Genomic DNA, 24149 nt, shown 5'->3' with positions numbered 1-24149 from the left:
TTTTGTCCCATTCTTCCTGCAAACAAGTCATAAGTTGGGCAACAGTACGGGTACTTTGTTGTCACATTTTGCTATTCAAAATGTATCACACATTCTCCATTGGAGACAGGTCGGGACTTCAGGCAGGCAAGTCGAGTACCTGTATCCTCTTCCTCCGCAGCCCGGACTTTGTAATGTGTGCAGAATGTGGTTTTGCATTGTCTTGTTGAAATATACATGGTCGTTCCTAAAAAAGAATGCAGCATATTCTGCTCCAAAACCTCTACTTTTAATATGTACTTTTCAGCATTGGTGCCTTCACAGAAGTGCAAGTTACCTTTGTCAAGGACACTGACACAACCCCATACCATGACAGACTCTTTTGTGGCGTTACACGTTTCCACTGTGTGATGGAACCCAGATACCTCTGAGCCCAGAGCAGTCAAAGAAGCTCCTGAACACTGTTAACATAGGGCTTTCTTTTTGCACAGAACATCTTTTACAGCTTTTACTGGCATTCATGGATGCAACTACGTATTGTGGTAGTCCTGAGCCCATGTGGTGATCTTGCTTATTGATAGGGATGACTGACGAATGACTGTTTGAATCACTCTGGATTCAAACCCATTATCTCTGCTTGCTAGCCTGCAACTCTCACTAAGGCCCCGTTTACACTAATGCGTTTTCGTTTTAAAACGCATAAGTTTTGCTACGGTTACTCCATCCGTCCACACTACGCCAGAGTTCTTGAACGCCGAAAACAGAGCGTTTTGAAAACGCTGGAGAGGCCATTTTCATTCTTAAACGCTGCTGCTCCGTTTCAGTGTGGATAAGGAAAAACGGAGACATGTGAAAACGGAGGTGGGACTGCTGAGATTCGCTACCTGATTGGGGCTTTTGTGTCATTGCGTATCCTTCCCTTATTCGTCAAGTCCCTATCACATGACTATAACACATGGCTTTAACGCTAGCGGAAGACAGTAATGTAAACAACAACATACACACAGAAATGGGAGCGTTGTTTACACTGTTGTCTGTTTCAGGCGCCATTGTGCAGTTATTTATTTGTTACGTTTAGTCTGTCCACAAAAATACCTCTCTTGCTTTCTTTGCCATCGCGTTCATTGTTCAACTGGCGTTTGTTGACCAACAATAACCAAATGCCAAGCGAGACACATGCTTCCTGTTTATACTAGAACGCGCATGCCCAGAGTGTGCGAATGATCACGTTATATACGTTTTTGGTGGCGTAGTGTGGACGGAGATATGTTTAGAAACGCTAGGTGAAACGCTAGTGTGGACGCGGATCGTTTTTGATCCAAAACGCCGTTTTAAAATTAAAACGCACTAGTGTAAAAGGGGCCTAAATCACTTGAAGCCTCAAATCTAAAGTGTGGGGTTTAATACTTCAATTTGTGCAACTTTCTTTGCTGAAGCTGTTTCAGAGCATTTCACAAAATGAGCAATAAGTGTTGCTGAGAGATGGGTTTTGAAAGGTTTCGATGCATCAATATCTTGTTTTCACTGTTTGAGTGTTTCATGAAGCCTTGCTTTGCCCATGACTACTTATAGATGAATCATGATTCTTGATGCAGTGCTCAGTGACTGAGGGACTGGAGATCACAGTTGTTTAGCTGAGGCTTGCACCCTTGTCCTTTACACAAAGAAATTCCTCCAGATTTCTTGAAACTTTTAACTCCGTTATGCACTGTAGAAATTGAAACAAATGTCTTCCTATATTTCTTTGAGGAACATTTCAATAACTTTCTAACATTTTTAATGTCAAACTGGCGATCCTCTGTCAATCTTTGCTCTTAAAAGACTGCTGCTTTTGTACAATATCATAATTAATCACCTGTTGACCTCACCTGTTTTGAATCACATCATTATTGATCCAATTTACCTGATTACTAGCTCTTAATTGCTCCAGCTCAACTTTTTTTTGCAATGTGTTGCAGGTCTAAATGACAGGAAATTATGTATATTTACTAATTAAATAAAGTTGACCGGACAAAACATGAAATATTTTGTGTTCATATTGTCGGCAATGAAATACAAGTCAAAGTACATTTTTAAAATCTCTACTTTCCTTTTTTTATTTGCGTTTCCATACTGTCCTAACTTTTCTGATTTGGAGTTGTACTTTTCAGATAGAGCTACACTAAAACTGCCTATACAATACAGTAAATCACACACAAGTGGTACACATTTTGGATATTGCTATTGGTTTCTCTATAGAAAATATACAATGAATATATCAGTACAAATCAGTACAATAGTAAATACTTAAAAGTGAAAAATGTGATTGCTAGCCTTATTTGCCCCTATGGATATTTGTTCGGTTAACAACACAAGTTTGTTGACATCTTATTTTGCTTCCATTTAGCTCAGCTCAAAGAGTTAGCATATAGCCCTAGAAACAATAAGCGGGCCATACCCCTGCAGTACACCTGGACAGGGCTAGAACAAGACTCAGTGCGGCCCACTGTGGAGAATGCCATAATCACACATCTGCATGGAGGAGAATCCCTTCTGGAGGTCCATCTCACAGGAGCCACATTCACACCACTTGGACTGAGACTCATGGCACAAGACACAGGAGAGCACCAGGGGGTTGCGACTTTTTGCACCTATGGCTTTCTAGATTTTGAAGTCCTCTCAACTTCGTTAATGTCAGGTGGTCAGCCAAATTATGGCTTCACGTCGCAATATGCTCTCTCTGCTTTTGACCTGGAGAAGCTCATGGTTCAGGGTGGGTTCATCGCTGTTGAACTGCATCAGGCGCTCGGAGGGGTAAAATTTCTGACACGAGGAAGAGCGAGGATCTCGTTGATGGAAGCACTACAGCGCAGAGGTGAACGAGTGAAAAACAGAACCAACCTCATAGGTAGGCCTTAGTTTTTGTACATTTTTTTTATTTTTTTTATTTTACAATTAATATGCATTTAAATCAAGGGTGCCCATTCCTTTTTTTTTTTGTTATGGAATTTTTATTCTTGCAAATAGCATTTTACATTTTATAATGATCCACAAAACAATCCCCAATTAAAACAATCAACATTTACAAATGAATAAATAAATAAAATAAACAAAATAATAATAAATAAAATAAAATACAAATACAGAAAAAAAAATTATATAAAAAAAATTACAATAACAAGCCATATACATACATACATACACATGTACCTTCACTCAATCCCCATCTAAGGTTTTTAAGTAATTAAAGAATGCAATAAATTGTTGCCATTTTTCAAAAAATCTCCCTTACCTCTGATGATGTATTTAATTTTCTCAAGTTTTAAAAAGAAGACCAAATCTTTGAGCCATAATGAAATAGAGGGGGGTTGTGGGGAGGTCCAAGACAAAAGTATTCTGCGTCTAGCGTGAAGAGATGCAAAAGCCACAATGTCAGCGTGTCTCCGGTTTAAAGGTTGACACTGAGAGGGAACACCAAAGATCGCGATTAAAGGGCAAACAGCTAACTTGACCCCCAGAATATCTGAAACAATTTTAAAGAAAGTAATCCAGTAATTTTGCAATTTGGGACAAAATACAAACATATGACTAAGGTTACAAGGTGATAGTTTACACTTATCGCACATATCAGAAACATTGGGATACATTTTAGAAAGTTTGGCCTTTGAGAGATGAGCTCTGTGTATCGTTTTAAATTGTATAAAACTAAGTCTAGCGCATAAAGTGGAGGTGCGCACATTGTCCAATACTGCACTCCAGTAGTCAACTTCAAACTCTAAGTCAAGTTCCTCTTCCCAGGCCCTGATAGCTTTAATGTTATGAGAATTATCCTTTGACAAAATAATTGCATATATTTTAGAAATAATCCCACTGGTATGAACATTCAGTTTAAATACCTCTTCCCATGGAGACTTTGTAGGCAGGGAGGGAAACTCAGAGAACAGAGAGGAAGCACAATGTCTAATCTGAAAATAACGAAATAGGTGGGAGGGGAGCAGGTTAAATATTGATGATAATTCCGAAAAATTTAAGGGTGCCCATTCCTGTTCCTGAGTTGAGATCTATAAGGGGACAGAGCAATCTTGAGATACAGCTTGATTTAAATCATTCTCATGTAGGTTTTACCTTTGCCAAATTTTTATTTCAGTAGCTGTTTATTCTAATTATATTTGCCACAGGATTTTTAACATATGTTATCCTTTATTCTGCAGGAGTAGATGGGGAAGTCATAGGAATCCTTGAGTTTTGGGTGTGTTTACATCCTCAGGTGGAACGCACTGAACCTCAGATGGAAAGAGTAACAAGTAGAACTCCTGTAAGACACACCAGAGGCTCAGAATGGGCTCATGGGGAACCAGAGGTAAATGCTTCCAAATATCACATCACATATGCAGTGTTTTGGGTAGCTTTAAAGGTACATACTCTACCTGACAAAAGTCGTGTCATTGATCTCGGTTGTAAGAGCAACAAAAAATAACTTGACTTCTAGTTGATCGTTTGGAAAAGTGGCAGAAGGTAGATTTTTTTGAGGAATTATGTTGAACTGTATCATAATCATCACAAATACTGTAGAAGACTTATTGGAACCTGCATGAACCCAAGATTCTCATAGAAATCAGTCAAGTCTGGTGAAGGAAAAATCATGGTTTGGGGTTACATTCAGTATGGGGGCGTGCGAGAGATCTGCAGAGTGAACGGTCACATCAACAGCCTGAGGTATCAAGACATTTGTGCTGCCCATTACATTACAAACCACAGGAGAGGACATCCTCCTCCTCATACTTCAGCCTCCACATCAAAGTTCCTGAAAGCAAAGAAGGTCAAGGTGCTCCTGGCCTTGTTTGTCATTCCAGATGACTTAATAAAAAGTTATTTGAGTCATTGCAGAGATGTATGGATGCAGCCGTCCAAGCTCATAGGAGTCATACACAAAATTAATTATTTTTCCACTGCAGCATGACTTTATATTCTATACTGGACATTATTTCTGTTAAGTGACAAGACTTTTGTTTAAGCAAAGTCAGACCTTACTGTCCTAATTAAATAATTAAAAATCAAAGCATGATCACATTGTATTTTGGTAAAATAAGCGTAATCTAGAGGGCTTTGCCTTTCATATAAGCCACTTCAGATACCAAATGATCAACTAGAAATCGATTTTTTATTTATAGTTCCTATAATTTGGATAGACGACTATTATATTGTAAGGTAGTGTATAGTTATCCCAAAAATTACCAATTCTGCAAATGAGGAGTCCTAAAAACTTTGAGCTACCAATGATTCGTTGTGATGTACATAATTGAGGAGAACAACATTCAAAACTACAACACTAGTCACATTAATACACTGGAGATTCGAGTAGCAGAGCTGGTACACACTGTAAAAATAATGTCAGGTTCCACACAATCATTTTGTGTTGGGACAACATGAAGGAATTAAGTTAACTTATTTTTGAAATTAAGATTGATTGTTACCATCAATAATGACAACAATTCTTCCAAAGTTTGTGTTTAAGAGAGGAAAGCAGCTGTAACAAATAAGCACAAATGGATATGGAATATGTAGAAAACTTTCCAGGCTGCTCATTTGCATACAAAGATGATTTTCAGTGACTAGGGGCATCCAATAATGTAGCAAACAAAAAAGAAACATCAAAAACTTTCAGAAAAATCATTTAGTAGTGCTTTCCCAGCTGTATTCAAGGAGTAACAGAAATAAGCATTCAATAGTTTTATTTTAAGAAAAAAGTGAATTCATCATGTGGACTAAAAACTATATGTCATAGTAATTTCTGTGTCCTATAATATAAATTTGCTGTTTGTTTGACTGTTAAAAGAACCACTCAGCAAAATTTGGGTGGTTGTATCAAAAGTCTGATTTTAGGTGTAATTAGTCATTTAATTTAGGATGTTAAGAAATGTAGAGTACATTACTTTAACACTCTGAGGTCACCAGGTCATGCTGGCACCTCAGACCCCAGAGGATTGTGTTCTTTGTGTTTCAGGAGATGTATGATTTCGGTGTAGGCATACCCAACGAGCTTGAGGTGGTTTTGGAGCGCTGTGTAGGTCTCAGTACCCGCTGGCCAGGCCTTCTCCCTGATGCCTACCTGACGTATCGCCTTTATGACCTACCACCTCATTCTACACCCATAATCCAATGCTGTGTGGATCCTGTCTTTGAAGACTCTGCAAGCTATCCGTTAGCTGTAACCACAGATGTACTAGAATACCTGAATGTGGGAAGTCTGTGGGTCTATGTGTTTGATGACGGCGACAGTCAGACGTCTCACACTTATTTGGCAAAGACACCCATTCCACTACGATCCCTTGCAGCAGGCAGACCAATCAGAGGTATTGCAATTAAACAAAACTTAATCTGATTAAATTAATCAAAAATCACTGTTTATAACATTGTAGACTCTTAATTAAAGTAGTCTTAATGAATTATTGGTCTCCATGTAAACGTATTAGATGTAGAAAAGCTAGTTCATGCTTTTATGACTTCTAGGTTGGATTACTGTAATGCACATTGCTAGGCAATTGAGTGTTCTGACTGGATGCTAATGGCAAATCCCACTAATAATGAAGTTAAATCAACATATTTTGAAATATGGCAGTTCAAAATGACTATTTTTGATATATAAACGTAAGGTAATCCTCTAATAGTAATCTGAACTTTTAGAAATAATTTTAACATGCTTATTTGGTGCTCAAGAACATTTCATTTGAACATTTCTGCTGCTTAATAATTTTTATTTATTTTTTATTAAGTGGGTATGCATTTAATTGAGAACAATGCTTATTATGTCCCAGAACATTACCATGTAAATTACATGTGGTTATTTATATTTACTAGAGAATCTAGTAAAAATAAATGTTTTCAACTAGGGCTGGGCAATTTAATCGAAAAGTGATCAAAATCGACCTTCAGAACCTGTAATCGATCTAATTTTTCCAGGATGTTTTTTTCAATTACTTTCCTTACGTGTCACTTGACCCTGCTCTGTTAAACGCTACGGCTGATTTCTACTTCTGCAGCCACTTTGTAGCCACATCTGATCTCTGGTCAAGTAGGATAATGGACTCATTCTTGAGCCTTACTTTGCACTACATTGACGATGATTGGAAGCCAGAGATGCCTTTAGATAGCATATAAAACTTGTCAGTGATAATAAATAAAAATAGTCATCCATTAATTGTAATCGAGTTAAAAGATTCAATTAATTAAGATTTCGATTGTAGGCCATACTTTCAACACTGAGAATCAACAGATTTAACTGATTTCTAAAGCATTATATGATGCTGAAAATACAGCTTTGACATCACAGTAATAAATCTTGGCCAAATTTGCCCACTGGCCTCTGTCCATCATGGCCTCCTAACCATCCCCATATCTCCTCGCCACCAATCAGCTGGTGTATGGTCTGGCACAATATGGTTGCCGTCGTGTCATTTAAGTGGATACTGCACACTGGTGGTTGAGATGAGGATATTCTCCTCAAAAATGTGTAAAGCACTTTGAGTGTCCAGAAAAGCACTATATAAATGTAAGGAATTATTATTATTATTATTATTATTATTATTATTATATAGATCAGTGTGTACATACCATAATACAATTATATTAAAACATTTATTTGAAATTTGTCAGTATTTCCACTTTTCCTTTTTGGTCTATCACATAAATCCTGCTATAAGTATAAGAGAAAAAAATTATTTATAGTGATATTCTCTGCTGCCAGGTGATTATGTGCTTAGAGACCCTGCTGGAAGTCCAAGGGGAATGGTGAGGGTCTCTCTCAGGTGGAAGTACCCCTTCCAGTCACCTGAAGTGCCCTCAAGACAAAGAGAAGGAGCACAGAAGGAAAGGATGATGCCGAGTGCTGAAGTGTCACAGAGACCTATTGCAAAGCCCAGGGTGAGTGTCTGTGATTGACAACATCTGCCTACAGAAACTTATCAACTATAATCTATCTACTATTCATACACATTTCATGTTACATTAAGTGAAAAAGTGCATAATAGGTCAACTGAATGTGTAGCATATTTTTCTAATACAGTATGTAGAAGTATAATGGAATGAAAGGTTTCAATTGTTCAGTAGTTCAAAGTAGTTCAGTACTTTCTGCTTCTTTATTTATGTTTTAGTTTAGATCTTTATGCATATTCACTCTACACAAACAGTGTACAACAAAATTTATTTGTTGTTTAGGTTATAGGTCAAAGGTCATGTGTGTGTGATAGATAGATAGATAGATAGATAGATAGATAGATAGATAGATAGATAGATAGATAGATAGATAGATAGATAGATAGATAGATAGATAGATAGATAGATAGATAGATAGATAGATAGATAGATAGATAGATAGATAGATAGATAGATAGATAGATAGATAGATAGATTAAAGTGACATGTAAATTCTTCACCAGGTTAATTAGGTTAACTAGGCGGGTCAGGGTAATTAGTCAAGTTATTGTATAACGATGGTTTGTTCTGTAGACCATTGAAAAAAAAAATATTGCTTATAGGAGATAATTGGTGACCTTAAAATTATTTTTAAAAAATATATATTTATTTAAAACTGCTTTTATTACTGCCAAAATGAAACAATTAAGACTTTTTCCAGAAGAAAAAATATTATCAGACATACTGTGAACATTCATTTACTCAGTTCAACATCATAGATAATAACACAGAGAAAACCGCAGTTTAGCGCCCCCTGTAATGTTTGAAGCGGCTAACGTCATTGCACATTTTAGCCAGTTCGAACACAGACCATTATCACCCTAGGTACACTAGAGGGCGCCTCTTCATCTACGTATCTACAGGTAGATGGCATCAATTCATTTCTTATAGGTGGGAAATAAAAAATTAATAATATGTGTAACGACATGATTGACATTTATTTGTTGTTTAGGTTATAGGTCAAAGGTCATGTGTGTGTGATAGATAGATAGATAGATAGATAGATAGATAGATAGATAGATAGATAGACAGACAGACAGACAGACAGACAGACAGACAGACAGACAGACAGACAGACAGACAGACAGACGGACAGACGGACAGACGGATAAATAACGAATATAGATAGATAGATAGATAGATAGATAGATAGATAGATAGATAGATAGATAGACAGACAGACAGACAGACAGACGGACGGACGGACGGACGGACGGACGGACGGACGGACGGACGGATGGACGGACGGACGGACGGATAAATAAGGAATCAAATGACATCTCATTTATGCAAATTGGACCTACTGTTTAAAAGATACAACCCTTTGAGTCTGGACCAATCAGATCCAATATTCTAATCAGGGTGAAACATAATGAGGGTGAAACTCGTATTAACACACTAACCTATATGCATAAACCCTCAAACCTTCATTCTAACCCTATACCCTGACCCAACCTAGCCCCAACCAACCCCTGACCTTAACCCCAACCAAACCCTTAACCTAACACTAACTCATGTACATTATCAGGAATAACTGCACAGACATGATTCAATAAAGAAGACCGGCAATATAGATAGATAGATAGATAGATAGATAGATAGATAGATAGATAGATAGATAGATAGATAGATAGATAGATAGATAGATAGATAGATAGATAGATAGATAGATAGATAGATAGATAGATAGATAGATAGATATACAGCTTAAAGTGCTTAAAGTGACATGTAAATTCTTCACCAGGTTAATTAGGTTAACTAGGCAGGTCAGGGTAATTAGTCAAGTTATTGTATAACGATGGTTTGTTCTGTAGACCATTGAAAAAAAAAATATTGCTTATAGGAGATAATTAGTGACCTTAAAATTATTTTTAAAAAATATATATTTATTTAAAACTGCTTTTATTACTGCCAAAATGAAACAATTAAGACTTTTTCCAGAAGAAAAAAATATTATCAGACATACTGTGAACATTCATTTACTCAGTTCAACATCATAGATAATAACACAGAGAAAACCGCAGTTTAGCGCCCCCTGTAATGTTTGAAACGGCTAACGTCATTGCACATTTTAGCCAGTTCGAACACAGACCATTATCACCCTAGTTACACTAGAGGGCGCCTCTTCATCTACGTATCTACAGGTAGATGGCATCAATTCATTTCTTATAGGTGGGAAATAAAAAATTAATAATATGTGTAACGACATGATTGACATTTATTTGTTGTTTAGGTTATAGGTCAAAGGTCATATGTGTGTGATAGATAGATAGATAGATAGATAGATAGATAGATAGATAGATAGATAGATAGATAGATAGATAGATAGATAGATAGATAGATAGATAGATAGATAGATAGATAGATAGATATACAGCTTAAAGTGACATGTAAATTCTTCACCAGGTTAATTAGGTTAACTAGGCAGGTCAGGGTAATTAGTCAAGTTATTGTATAACGATGGTTTGTTCTGTAGACCATTGAAAAAATATATTGCTTATAGGAGATAATTAGTGACCTTAAAATTATTTTTAAAAATATATATTTATTTAAAACTGCTTTTTAATTAAATTACTGCCAAAATGAAATAATTAAGACTTTTTCCAGAAGAAAAAAAATATTATCAGACATACTGTGAACATTCATTTACTCAGTTAAACATCATAGATAATAACACAGAGAAAACCGCAGTTTAGCGCCCCCTGTAATGTTTGAAACGGCTAACGTCATTGCACATTTTAGCCAGTTCGAACACAGACCATTATCACCCTAGGTACACTAGAGGGCGCCTCTTCATCTACGTATCTACAGGTAGATGGCATCAATTTATTTCTTATAGAGTAAAGCTCATGGTTCTAAACATTTCCAACTGTGTTCCAGGAAAAAAGTAATGGTTCAAGCAAACATTGACATTTTCATTTTGATGATTATTATATACACTACAAACTATATGTATGTCAATATGTCTTACAGCAATTTACCTAGTAGTTAAACCAAATTAATACCATACTTATTTATAATAGTGGTGTACTAATGGCGTGTTTCCACTGACTGGTACAGTACGGTACGGTTCGGGTCGGTGCGGGTCACCTTTATCAGGCTTGTGTTTCCACTTACAAGGGTACCCTCTTGGTGGGCGTGGTGTATGACAGAGAGTTTCAGTAGACGTCATTTTCGCTCGAGAAAGCTGTACGGGTCGCCCACATATCATATGAGCAGCACTTCTCACAAAACAGACTCTTTACATACATAAATACTTGTGTTTAAATGTTTATTACTAACTTTTCTATGAATAGGATTTCATTATAACTGCAGATCAATGACGAAATAGCCTACTGTAACGTCTGTAATTATATAACATAATAAATAAATACATCATATATGAACACATACCAACCTTTACAGCCTCCGATATGTTATAAACTACACACAGCATACATTTAGTCTTTATTTAGGATAAAAATATACACAAAATATAGCCCACAGTCAATGCAAACCTCTCATCTTTGTCTGTAGTTTTCAGCAGCACATGTAGACTAGGTGAAGATAATAGTAAACATGGCAGTTTGTTCATGTTTGCTGACAAAATTATGTGCTCTTTTTTTTCCAGATTCTCCTTTCTTTTCAGTGTGTCACTCTTGTGTTTGTCAGTTTTTGACAGGATCGGGTTACAAAAGCTTGTCAATAATCAAGCACAGGTTATTATCATGTGCTCAAGAAGTTTGTTATTTCAGAAATAGACGCAGGACGAGCACAAGCAAGAAAGCGAAACCGCTGGCGCTTGAGACTGGCTTGTAAAAAACTAAGGGGCAAATCTGCTCTTCTTTTACATTTAGTTACATAGTTATGGAAACTGCATTTTTGCAGTGTTCCTGAAATATCTAAATGTAATATTTTCATTTATTTCAGTCACAGCTTCGGCCTCCGTCTGGTCGTGAAGCCACTGACACTCACCAATCCACACCCATTCAAAAATCTGAACGACATTTGATCAAATCCCATCAGTCCCCATCCATTCAGGTGTCTGAAGCCAGTTCAGATCGGCAGAAACCTCCAGCTCAGCCATCGAGGTCAGTTAGAAGGAAGCACCGTCCTGCAACACTGTCCAACCAGAAACCCACAACTCCACCTTACCGGAGTTCTGCCATGTCTACTCAATCACCTGATGCTAATGCTGTTACTGACTTCAGAGAATCGGTGTCAGAGCCGAGCACTCCACGGAGTCAAAGAAGCTGCAGAAGCGACTCTGAACAGGTAAGATAATAGAACAGGAAGATGTTATGTCAGCTAACCCAGTTCAAAAGTGTCATCATTGTTTTCTTCTTAAATCAATCTAGAAACAGGAAGTTGAAGAACAGGATGATGAAACAGAAGACAAAAGTGAGTTATATATAAGTCTCCTGTTTATTACACAAGTTAAACAAATTGAGTTCAAGCTGCTTTTTACCTCTTATATTCAAAATAGCTCAAAGTGACGTAGACGTCCTTCACTCTGAAGAATCGAGAGAATCAAATGGAAGTGATGTCGTCATAATTCCTCACCCTCCAAAGCCACAAAAAAAGGTGAAGGTCACACAAGTCAATTGCATTAAACAAATCTGTTAATGTTACCCAAATTTTAGTTTTAGCACAATATAAGTTATTTTAAACTGGTAAGATTAAAAAAATCTTAGGTTAAAAAAAAGGTTAAAAATCCTTAGAACAGTGTAAGTAATTTTGGACCAAAAGCATTACCAAGACAGCCAGTCAACTACAATTTAATCAAGTACAACTCAACAAAAATCAAGATAAGTAATTTTTGACCACAGAATGACTGAATGACCTAACAATTTAAGAGTTGTCCCTGAAATCAGATTCAGAATTAACTCTCTGGTGTCTGAGGTGTTTTTGAGGCCCCTAAGACATTTTGATATGCCCTGACATGTGTGCTTATTTAAGCTACGTATTACATAGTATTGGTCAGCATGCATTTTTTATTCAGCACAAACTATGCTACAATAATATGTGAGAGATATTGATGTAAATGTTTGTGGGTTTTTACAAAAAAAAAGATGTGGTTTGTAAGTTTCAGAGAAACAAAATATAGCTGAAATAAGGTGCAAATAACACACTGAATGGGTCTGAATAAGACTTTTGAGTAAATAGTCTTGCAGGCTAAAAGATTTACTTCACAATTATCTGAAAATTATTCTATCAATCAAAGAAAACATTACAATGATTTACATCTTGTAAATTCAGTTTTTCGGTCAGAACTGTTGTATTCATGGGAGTGACAATGGGCGTGAATAATTCACATCTTGAGAGACAAAAGACACTCCCCCACTGGCTAATGTTCACCCATCAAGGGACACTCCTAGTGCCTTTTACAATGATCAGAAAAAAAGATGCTGGTTACTCCAGCGTGACCTGGTGACCTCAGAGTGTTAAAGTAATATACCCTACATTTCTTAACATCCTTATTTAAATGACTTCTAATTACATCTAAAATCAGACTTTTTATACAACCAGTTATCATCAATGATGCTTTTTGCATATTTTTCACTTTTACTTAACTTATTTTATATTGCTTTGAACAAAACTAAACCAATATTTAAAACACTTATATTAACCACAACCAATACTTACATTTGCTACTTGCCTTGAATATCAGATGTGCTGAGTTACTGTGCACTGTTACCGTATATGTGCTTGTCAACATTATAAATACAGCTTAATCTAAATAAGTTTACACACACACACGCGCACACACACACACACACACACACACACACACACACACACACACATATATATATATATATATATATATATATATATATATATATATATATATATATTTTTTTTACCATCTCATCTGTAATAATTGCACATTTGTAAAATACTAAAGCATTGCAGACATAAATATATGGCTTTCTGTAAAGGTGCTTTGAAATTGTTTAATGTAGAACACAGTATTCAAATTAATAATATTTAATTTACAAATGTACAAATGTTTTAACAAATCTCACTACTTAGGATATTGTATATATTTATATATGGTATATATTTCCACTATAAATTTACTGTTGTGACACTTGTGTCAACTCAAATACTTGTATATTTAATTTTCTAAATGTCAGTACATTGTCAAAAATGCATGGTTACAATCAATTCATGCATGTTGTCCCAAAAAAATCAATACTTAACATGTTTAAGTGGTTTGAACATAAAACAATTAAGTTTTACCCCAAAGAAATCTCAAGAATTTTGTTATTCACCTCATTTGTATTAAGTAGTTTGAACAAGCAGCTAAATAATTAGTCTTTGCTTTTCACAGGGAGACCGACTCAGAGTGGAAATCCTTTCACTGTCTTTTAACCCTTCATCCAGTATTGCACTTGACCAGTCAGTGCATCAGGTCTACGTAGAGTACCGCCTTCTAGGTGTTCCCATGGAGACAACAGAAACCCCCATGTCACTTCGTAAACCAACAGACGGGGAGGAAATACACTATAATTTTACACGAGGTAATTTTCCTTTGTGTCTTGACGAGATGATCTTCAATGGTGATCTTCAGCTACAAAATTTAAAGGGGCAGTTCACCAAAAAAGGTATATTCTGTCATTTACTTACCCTTGTTCCAAACCAGTTTAAGCTTTATTGTTCCGTTGAACACAAAAGAAGGTATATTGAAGAATGCTGGAAGCCTTTGGCATCTATAGTAGGAAAAAAACATACTATTGAAGTCAGTGGTTACTAGTTTCCAGTATTCTTCATTCTTCTTTTGTGTTAAAAAAAACAAACTCAAGCCCGACTTACTCTTGTCACGAGTCAAGAGTTGTCCAAAGCCTGCGTTCAACATGCAGCAGTGTATTTAAAAAATCAGAAATGATTGTCAGTGTTTTTAAGAATAAAATAACCTCTCAATTGAAATGTATTGTACACCTTGATTAGGAGATGTGAGTTAGTGGGTTTTGATTAGCATCAGTAAAAACACACTTACCAAGTGAAATGCTGTTCACCAAGCCTTCTGAAAAAGACGTACAGTATACTGTACTTTAGTAAAATAATACACTTTATAAGAATTTTGGAGCGGCACGGTTACCTTACAGCAAGAAGGTTGCTGGTTTAAGTCCCGGGGGGACCAGGTGACATTTCCCCACCCCTCACCATATCCTTCACAGTGGCATCAGTAGCTCCATTAAGTGCATTGTTTCTGACAGCAGCTGGGCATCCACTGTATAAAACACAAGCTGGAATAGAGACTAAGCCTAGGGAAAATTAATGAAGGAATGAATAAGAATAATGTTGTTGTGAGGTGCAATTTAAATAAATAGAGCTTTTCCACATTTAATTATTTGGTAATTACAATTACATGAAGTTATATTAAAATTTAACTTTAGCTTATTTTTTAACTCTACAGTGATTTTTAACTAGGACATGTACATCTTATGTACACCTTTGTTTTATATTTGTTTATATTAAATTAAGTCACCCAAAAAAAAATGAAAATTCTGTTATTAATTGCTCACTCTAATGTCATCTCTAACCCTCATAACCTTTCATCTTCAGAACACAAAATAAGTTTTAGACAAAATCTGAGAGGTCTTTTATCCTCCATAAACAGCAAAGGTCTATAAAGGTTTCAATTCTATTCAGTTTATCTTTTTTTTTCTATAGCAATTTTTACAATGTTGATCACAAAATTTCACAAATTGATGAAATTGAAGAAAAAAACCTGAAATCAGGCTCAGTTGGGCACGACCGTTTCTCTTCTGGCCAAACTTCTTGTGCAGAGCTGCAGTTCAAAGAAAAGGAACCAAAAACAGTCAAACATTGCAACTGTAACTACAGGAAGCTCCAAGAACACTTTTGTGCACAGAAAAATTTACTTTTTCCTTCTGCATCAGGTTAATGTGTGCATTAATAGCATAATATGCAAGCATTTAATTGCTAATAGTAACTGCACATCTGACAGAAGGAATGTTACAGTTGGAAATACTGGTCTCGAGACTGTTGTGGTCTATGGAGGATGAGGGAGCTCTCTGAATTCATCTAAAATGTATTCTTTTTTGTTCTGAAGATAAATAAAGGTCTTTAGGAATTGGAATATTATTAAGATAAGTAATTGACAAATTGAACAAACTGAATATACTTTTTTGTGTGAACAAACCCTTCAATTTGGTATGAATATTGATAAAGAGACACATAATTAACAACTGATGTCCCCTTATCAGTTATCCATGTGGATTCAGTTGGAGCAGCTCCACTGAGACACTACCTCTACACCATGCTGGAAGGCACTGACCCCAACCAGGGCAGGTAAACAGAGATATTGATGTAATGAAAAGAATTCCATGTTAAAATTAAAATAAATACTTGTATACAAAAAGATATTCAGATTTCTAAGCTTCCTTTATCCAGGCTAAAGTTCACAGTGGTCAGTGAGCCCATGAAGGAGCAAGAAGAATGTGAAGATGTCGGCTATGCCTACTTGGATTTACGAGAACTTCTGCTGACTGGAAATGATGTTATTGAAAAACAAATCAATGGTAGGAGAATGAAGTCATTTTAGAAAGAGATGAAAATGTACTTGGCATCTACACGCATCATTTAGTGTTTGTCTTTCTCCATGTCAGTTGTCAGTCCGGATGAAGAGCAGGAAGTGGTGGGAAAGCTGAAAGTCTCCGTAGAAGCTGCTCAGGCTCTGACTGGAATCTATCAGGAATATCATCAGACTGTAAAGAGGAACAGAAGAGATCCCCCAAGCAGCACAGAGGACGAGGAAGAAGTGACAAAGAAAAAGGAGGAGTTGCATGTGCTCGATTTTGAAGTTGATGAAGATAGTGATTTTTATTGAAACTCTCCTCGTCAAACCAGGCTAGTCTCAAAAAGAACATCAATTGATTTTTTATAGAAAAAAAAAATGCTTTTGTTACATTGTAACCACATTCAATACTCATCAAATTATTTGATGTCGTCGTGCTGAAATGCAAAATCAATGTAAAATGCAAAAGGAGGAAGTGGGTTTAGAAACACAATAGTTTATTTTATTTATTCATTTATTTGGTTTGGAACAAAAGCAGTTTTAACCATTTTTAAAATCAAAATTATTAGCCACCTTAAGATTTTTTTTTTTTTTTTTTTGAATTGGCTACAGAACAAACAACATAACTAAGTTGTGTGACTAGTCAGAGTGGTTAATGCAACCAGCCACTGATGTTTTCCATTCCATTACTGAAAGCAGCTGTTCAGTTATGAATCTTGAATAAACAACTCAGGTAAGCCAACTTGTTTGTGTGATTGTGATGGTTTGGGCTTCAATATCATGGGATTTCCTAGTTCCAATACTTGTGCTAGATGGACATGTCACTGCTAAGGACTACCAAACTACTCTGGAGGACCATGTGCACCCAGTGGTTCAAACATTGTATCCTGGAAGCGGTACCATGTATTTGGATGAGAATGCACCAATACACGCTGCAAGACTGGTGACAGAGCGGTTTAATGAACATGAAAATTAACTTAAACCTCTTCCATGGCCTGCACAAGCACCAGATCCAAATATTATAGAGCCACTTTTGGAGCAGTAATTCAGAAAATGTTCTCAACAAATGTAACATAGTGACCGGATCCCTATTCAGCAGGAAGGGCTCTAAATCCCTCTGCCCTTTTATAATTATAGACCTTTTATTTAAAAAATGTGAATAATTCCACCGTGTTGAGGAATCTGTCTTTCTGTTGTGAAATCTTTCATGATTTTTACAAGCTAAGCATAACAAATGAGAATTTAATATAAGTGCCATATAAATGTAAGCAACTGCATATTCTTATTTAATTGCAGTGTCTGCCTCTTCACACAATGAGTTTAATAGTCTATTTGTCATCTACATGTCATACACATTGACTTTTCACATAAAAAAAAAAAAAAAAAACATGGAAATGTTTCCCCCAAGGTTTGTTTAAGAGATCACACTTCAAAGAAACATTTGCAAATCCAAAGTGGCTAAATGGTGTAGTCAGCTTGATCCATATATTTACTACTGATATAAGAAGTTATTTTTAAGGCATTCAGAGCGGTTAAGTGTGATCCACAACAAAATAACATGCAAGCATAAAATCCTCAGGACAATCTACATATCCAAACACGCCACATAATGAGTCAGCGGTTTCAAAGTCCTTATCTCTGTGGGTAACACATTACAGCAGTCAAACTCATAACTGCCTGCAACATGGGTTAAAACAGCTGGTAGTTTCAGTGTCTGCCTATGTGTGGAAAAAAAGAGAAGACACCAGCAGATCAGCACTTTTAAAACTGGTTTATCTGGTCATGTCATTAGGAAGTTCTGCATGATCTGTATAATGTGAAGTTACTTCATGTTTTTGGGAGATCAGAACTTAATTTAATATAATTAAGCTGCCTCTGTGAAAGCAAACCAACAGAAATAATACTTACTTTTCCTCATACACTCAGATGACATTTGCTGTTTGTTCAAAACTACTGGTGGTGAAGGGCAACTAAATTGTTTATAGTCAATTTAATTAAACTTGAAAAGACTAATAACTGTACAAGCTAACCAAGTTGCATAGGTATTTTGTATTAAAGAGAAATTTGCTCTAAATTATAAGGCAAACTGATACCAAAGACTTCTGTTGTACTTGACTAAAACTAACAATTGACTATACATTTTCTTATGTTAAATTTGCTCCTGGGTTTGATTTGAATAAATTAGCCATTAACCCTTACACAAACACAATCATTTGACAGTGTTTCACAATTGATTTATGAGTACAACGCCAAGTTCAAAGTGTCAAGTTACTCTAAATCTGTTAAACTGCTCTTAATATAGAAACTTGAAAACATTCATTTTCTTGTCGGCTTAGTGGCCACAGCGGAAACAACCCCCAACTTATCCAGCACGTTTTTACGCAGCGGATGCCCTTCCAGCTGCAACCCATCTCTGGGAAACATCCACACACACACTCATACACTACGGACAATTTAACCTACCTAATTCACCTGTACCACATGTCTTTGGACTGTTAGGGGAAACCGGAGCACCCGGAGGAAACTCACGCGAACGCAGGGAGAACATGCAAACTCCACACAGAAACGCCAACTGAGCCGAGGCTCGACCCAGCAAACATCTTGCTGTGAGGCGACAGCACTACCTACTGCGCCACTGCATCGCCCAACTTAAAAACAAACATGAAAAAAGGCGTAATAAAATATTGTAAACGAAAAAAAAAAATACATAAATACTGTATAGAAGCAAAATGTATTTACTTTCAAGAAAAAAAATAAATAAAAATCAGCAATATTTGTTTGGAATGCTTGCTTTATTTATTGCATTATTGACACAGAGCACCATTTTGGAGGTAAAACAATTCAGCTTTTGGCGTTCTAAAAATACTCTTTCATTTTTGCACTGTACTTAACCCCATTTGAAAATCCTACAGGCTGGTTTTGGACAAGATAGTTTTACACGGCACCTAAACTATTCTGTAAACAGTCAAGGGATAGTTAAGGCTTTAACACGAGGGCACCATGTTTGGATAAAAGCACATTTCACAGCATTTTCTAACTTTTGCATTGATTATCGTTCATTCAACTTGTCAAATGTGGTTCATACTGGAATGCATCTTGAAAGGTGAAAATGAAATAGAAAAGTTGACCACATTTGCGTATCGGTAACGTGAATTTGTTGCAGCAAACTTATGAGATCTGAGTGGATGAGAGTGTGTGCTTGTCAAACAGATACTCCGCCATCTTGCCGTGTGGGTCCGAAGACGTGATGCGACTCAGACTGCCCAAGTAGTCACCCAATGTCTTGATGGTTTCATGGCTGTCAGTGAAGAATTTACCTTCTAGGAAGTCAGAGAGCTGGAAAAGTGTGACAGAAAAATATTTACACTTAATATAAAAAACACTGAACAATATTTGAATACATTGAACAAATATTAAGAAAAAAAATGTGTTGTCAATTCAGACTTCAAAACCGTAATGTAAATACTGCATACTCACATGAGGGTCAGAGTGCTCTCCTGCCACTCGATGGACCTCCAGCAAGGATCGGTTAATAGACTTTTGATGTTCCAGAGAAAAAGCGAGTGCATCAATACCTCCTTTCCAGTCATCACGACTGGGCTTCTGATAAACGACAGAAAGAAAATAGATGAAAATAATGGATCAGAAGTTTGTTGACAGAAACATATAGGATATTCCACAGATAAGACCCCGGTTTGCAACTTGTATTAAGATGCATTTATCAATCTGATAACAAGTGCATGACACATCTGCAAAAGAGGTCCAAAATGTTGAGCTTGTTGCACATTCAAACAGACCGTTTTTCCAGGGTAAACACTATTGTGGTCAAATGCATTCTAATGCTGCGTTCACACAAATAAATTGAGCTATTCGCATGTATATAGACGTGTGAACATTGAGTTTACTCGCTTCATTTGTGCGTCAAATTCATTTCACAATAGATGAGGATTTGCATCATGCGCAGGGCTTCTATCTGCCCAGTGACTTGAGTTTCTTTGCCTTAATGCCAAACAAGGATTTTACTGAGATAGTAGCTGTGCTTTATGTGCTTTAGGAAGGCTGAAAAACAGTGTAGACTCGTTTGGCACCGTGTCTGAGTCCACTAGATGCTTTCAGAGGTGCACCTAGCTCTGGGAGTTCAACTCCTTCAGAAACTATACCTAGTAGAGATGCGAGGATCAGCTGAAATGACATCCGAATGCAGCGCTGCGCAGACCGATTAAAATCTGTCTTAAAGTGGTGCACGCCGGTTAGAAATTTAGTCCGGATTGATGCTGCGCCGACGCCACGTGATTGTCACATGTGGCATCAATAATGTAATGTATTTTTTATTTAGTGCCATGTCAGCAACCAAGGCTATCTTCATGGCAGGAATCTTTCAACAATAAATATACAATTTAAAAATCAACAAACAAAATAAAACATAAATTAAATAAGATTTTTTGTGTTAATACATGATAACAATTCTAAAATCTTTTCAGGTGTTACTTTGTCAAAAATGTCCTTAAAAGAGTTAATTTCATAAAAAGTCCTTCTGGAATCAGTAAAAGCAGGACAGTCCAGTAAAATATGTTTAACAGTAAGATGAGTTTTGCAGCACAAACACTGAGTAGGGTTTTCACCTTGGAGCAAAAAACCATGTGTTATTCTCGTATGCCCAATACGACATCTGGTAAAAACTACTTGATCAAATCGATTCTTAAAATGTCTTAAAATTCTGTGTGAAACGTCAGGTTGGATTTCATGTAATTTATTGTTTTCTAATGCATCCCATTCCTTTTGCCACTTGTTTAAAATGTAAGCGTTGATAAAAGGTTTCATCTCTGACGGAGGAATTTGGCATTTGTTCACAACTTGCTTCAAAGCATCTTTAGCAGCTGCATCAGCTCGCTCATTGCAGCATCTGAAGAGCGACTGCTGGAGCTGAGATGACAACACTGATATTACACAATTGAGTTCACCACATGACAACCACGTGCGTTTCGATTTTATTATTGAACAAATTCAGTCTCACAAATTTCATAAACAATTAACTTTTCATACCATCTCTACCTTGTACACATGCTTATTAAAATACTACAAATATTTTACTGCTGTAATCATGTTTTGTTAAATAATCTGGTTATAAAGGCTAGATTGTTTGCACAGGTATATTTAACCTTTTTTTACACAGACTACTGTATTCAGCTCCATAAACAATTTAAAATGACAAACTTTAGTAAATAACCCAAGTATTAACTCAAAAAAAGTCCTACAGACTTGCAATAAAATAATTATCATTGTTGATCCCAACACCCATAAAAAGATTTACTAACAAATTAAGTTAAAAAATTATTTTATTAAATATAAAAACAGATGATATTAAAATATTTTATTTTCTGTTAAGCCATTTATGCAGAAATGTTAAAAGTGACATTGATGTACCTGCTATTTCTAGGAAATTTCTACTTAATGTAGCTCATTATTCCTTTTGTTCAATCTTTTTAGATTAAAGTGCTTGTTTTGAAAATGCTTTTATTATTCAAACTAATCCTATTTGTGGATATTTATTTCCTTTTTATATGTCCTGTCGTTTCCCCCTTATTTCTCATGCGTTTGTTATATAGGCTACTTAAATTTAATTTATAAATCTTGTGTTGTTTAAAAATGAATTAAATTTTTAGAGACTGTATTCTGTTTTATCTGTACTGTAAATCTTTTGCTGTTATTGTAATAAATACATACATGATCACACCATGCGGCAGTCATGATGAGCGATCACAACTTTGAGCCCCGAAGTGTCCGGCCTGACGGCTCCGTTTTTTACATTGCCCCGCCTACGCTCAGCTAATCTCGTTGATCACCGGCTCCAGCCGTGCTTCATGTCGAATGCACCTATTCATTCATGTTTTTTCTTCAGCTTAGTCCCTTTATTAATCAGGGGTCACCACAGCAGAATAAACGGCTAACTTATCCAGCACCTTTTACACAACAGATGCCCTTCCAGTTCTTAGAAGCACAATTGTAGGTTAATGCAATTCTGTTCTTGTTATTTCACTTTAAGGCAAAAACTGAGGAAATTTAATTGGAAGGAAAAAAAAAGTCGGTCTTAACTATTAATGAGACTTTGTATTACGCACTTTAGAAAAAAAAAATGATTGAGATGCAAGTGAATAAAAAACAATTCTTAATTTCAAGACAATTTCAAAAGACATTTTTTAAAATTTAGCATCAGAGACAAGTTTTAAAAGTAAGGTATATTTAAACTAACTGCAAATGCTTAGAAAAGCAATCAGAACTTCAGACTGTTTAATTCAATTTAATTTTCCACAATAATGCACATTTAATAAAGTAAACATCTTTCTGCAATTCATAAATATATTCTTAAACTCACTGACCGCAACAGTCTGAAGAAGGATTCGTCCTCCTCTTGTGTTTTGATACTCCAGCAGGTCCTCCGCATGATCTCTCTCCTTATGTGAACGCTCCAGGAAAAACTTGGAGAAGTTAGGTAGAGCCACATCATCCCTATCAAAATACATTCCCTATGAGACAGAAAGAGAAACAATGAGTGTTACTGACAAAGCAGACAGGAGAGTCACTGATGTAATATTAAAACTATTTAATAGAATTCTGTATTCTTAAAATATTCCACAACCTATCAAGAGCACCACAACATTAAACATTTTACATTAAGAAATTAATATCCATTTTTATATACATTTAAAAAGTTGTGACTATATTTCTAAACAGACCAGAGAGAGATACACATAAGAGGCCGTCAGCTTCAGGTTGATCAGCTTGTTGATGTTCGCCTCATTATTTGAGTGCAGATTCTGCTTGATGAGAGACATTTCTGAAAAGAAATACACAAAACAGTTTATAAAATTAAATTAGACAAATACTCAGACAGTTTTTTTTATATAGAAACATTCAATGTTGTTACAATATGCAAACATAAATGGTTATATACATAATGCACGACTCTCTCTAACAGAGTTCACTGTTCAGTGCTGATAACAGAACAAGACTGATAGTGAACTCCTGCAGTATAACTACATTTATCAACTGTGCCACAAAGGCAGTGGAAGTACTAAACACATCCAGTTCTGCTTTAAAGCATTTCTCTTACTTAAAAACAGGCAAATCATTTAAAAACTTGCATTTATGAGTATGTCGATTGGTCGAATAGAGGAAATCGTCTCTATTACATGAATCCACTATACTACAAGAACTTACACAATGTGCAAAATACAATCGCTCATGAACACATACAAAATGTTGCATGGTTTGTGCTTTGTGATTCAATTGCAATTTTAAAATGATCAAAAGCGTTTAAATCTTTTAAGTTATAGGCGTGCAGCTACAGCAAAGTCCAAAACCTTACAAAGAAGCACAACGTAATAATTGAAAGTAATCCTTAAAGTCTAAGGTTATACTTGATGCTTAAATTACTAGTTGATATTAAATCCCATGATAAACCCCGTTGAAATCAGCCTAATAATTGATCTATAACGTTAGTTACTTAATTTTATATCAAACACAAAGACAGAAAACGATAACGTTAGATGGATGTTTATAACGCCATTTAGATTCACAATATAGATTCTCTTTACCAGTACATGAAAATCGTCAGCTCACCTTTTCAACAACGATAGTCGACAGACTTCTGCTGGAAACGAGGGGAAAAACCTAAACGCTTTGAGTTATCCTG

General features: G+C 35.9%; 2 protein-coding genes across 14 annotated transcripts in view; one reads left to right on the top strand and one right to left on the bottom strand.

The window, feature by feature from the left end:
- Positions 1 to 17198, top strand: part of rpgrip1 (RPGR interacting protein 1) — a 30581-nt gene extending 13383 nt beyond the window's left edge. For 6 of the 11 annotated variants that reach the window (XM_087309118.1, XM_087309119.1, XM_087309123.1 and 3 more), the window contains exons 17-27: positions 2366 to 2866; positions 4170 to 4318; positions 5963 to 6311; positions 7703 to 7878; positions 11839 to 12183; positions 12273 to 12309; positions 12395 to 12492; positions 14246 to 14435; positions 16146 to 16230; positions 16333 to 16460; positions 16548 to 17198. In XM_087309118.1, the coding sequence (XP_087165244.1) occupies positions 2366 to 2866; positions 4170 to 4318; positions 5963 to 6311; positions 7703 to 7878; positions 11839 to 12183; positions 12273 to 12309; positions 12395 to 12492; positions 14246 to 14435; positions 16146 to 16230; positions 16333 to 16460; positions 16548 to 16768 (2279 nt within the window). In that variant the 3' untranslated portion in view covers positions 16769 to 17198. Of the gene's footprint in view, positions 1 to 2365; positions 2867 to 4169; positions 4319 to 5962; positions 6312 to 7702; positions 7879 to 11838; positions 12184 to 12266; positions 12310 to 12394; positions 12493 to 14245; positions 14436 to 16145; positions 16231 to 16332; positions 16461 to 16547 lie in introns of all 11 variants that reach the window. The other 5 variants (XM_087309115.1, XM_087309114.1, XM_087309117.1 and 2 more) reach the window with 1 other exon arrangement.
- A 2031-nt stretch (positions 17199 to 19229) lies between these two features.
- zgc:56095 lies at positions 19230 to 24128 on the bottom strand. Of its 3 annotated transcripts, none has more exons than XM_087308369.1 (5): positions 24052 to 24128; positions 23191 to 23291; positions 22834 to 22980; positions 19934 to 20059; positions 19230 to 19792 (listed from the first exon to the last, which is right to left on the bottom strand). In XM_087308369.1, exons 2-5 carry the CDS (start codon positions 23287 to 23289, stop codon positions 19625 to 19627), a joined length of 540 nt encoding a protein of 179 aa, XP_087164495.1. In that variant the 5' UTR covers positions 23290 to 23291; positions 24052 to 24128; the 3' UTR covers positions 19230 to 19624.
- Positions 24129 to 24149: the final 21 nt, after the last annotated feature.

The sequence above is a fragment of the Danio rerio genome, chromosome 24, assembly GCF_052040795.2.
Source record: "Danio rerio strain M-AB ecotype USA chromosome 24, GRCz13ab, whole genome shotgun sequence".
In the NCBI taxonomy this organism is placed as follows: Eukaryota; Metazoa; Chordata; class Actinopteri; order Cypriniformes; family Danionidae; genus Danio; species Danio rerio.
This window is presented reverse-complemented; position numbering and strand designations above follow the sequence as displayed.

Bases quoted from the DNA above. Each gene is read 5' to 3' on its own strand.
- zgc:56095 (XM_087308369.1), bottom strand. From the start codon at position 23,289: ATGTCTCTCATCAAGCAGAATCTGCACTCAAATAATGAGGCGAACATC. The intron at 22,981-23,190 runs GTCTGTTTAGAA...TCTGTCTCATAG, and splicing joins CTTATGTGTATCTCTCTCTG to GGAATGTATTTTGATAGGGA. The intron at 19,793-19,933 runs GTGAGTATGCAG...ACACTTTTCCAG, and splicing joins GAGAGCACTCTGACCCTCAT to CTCTCTGACTTCCTAGAAGG.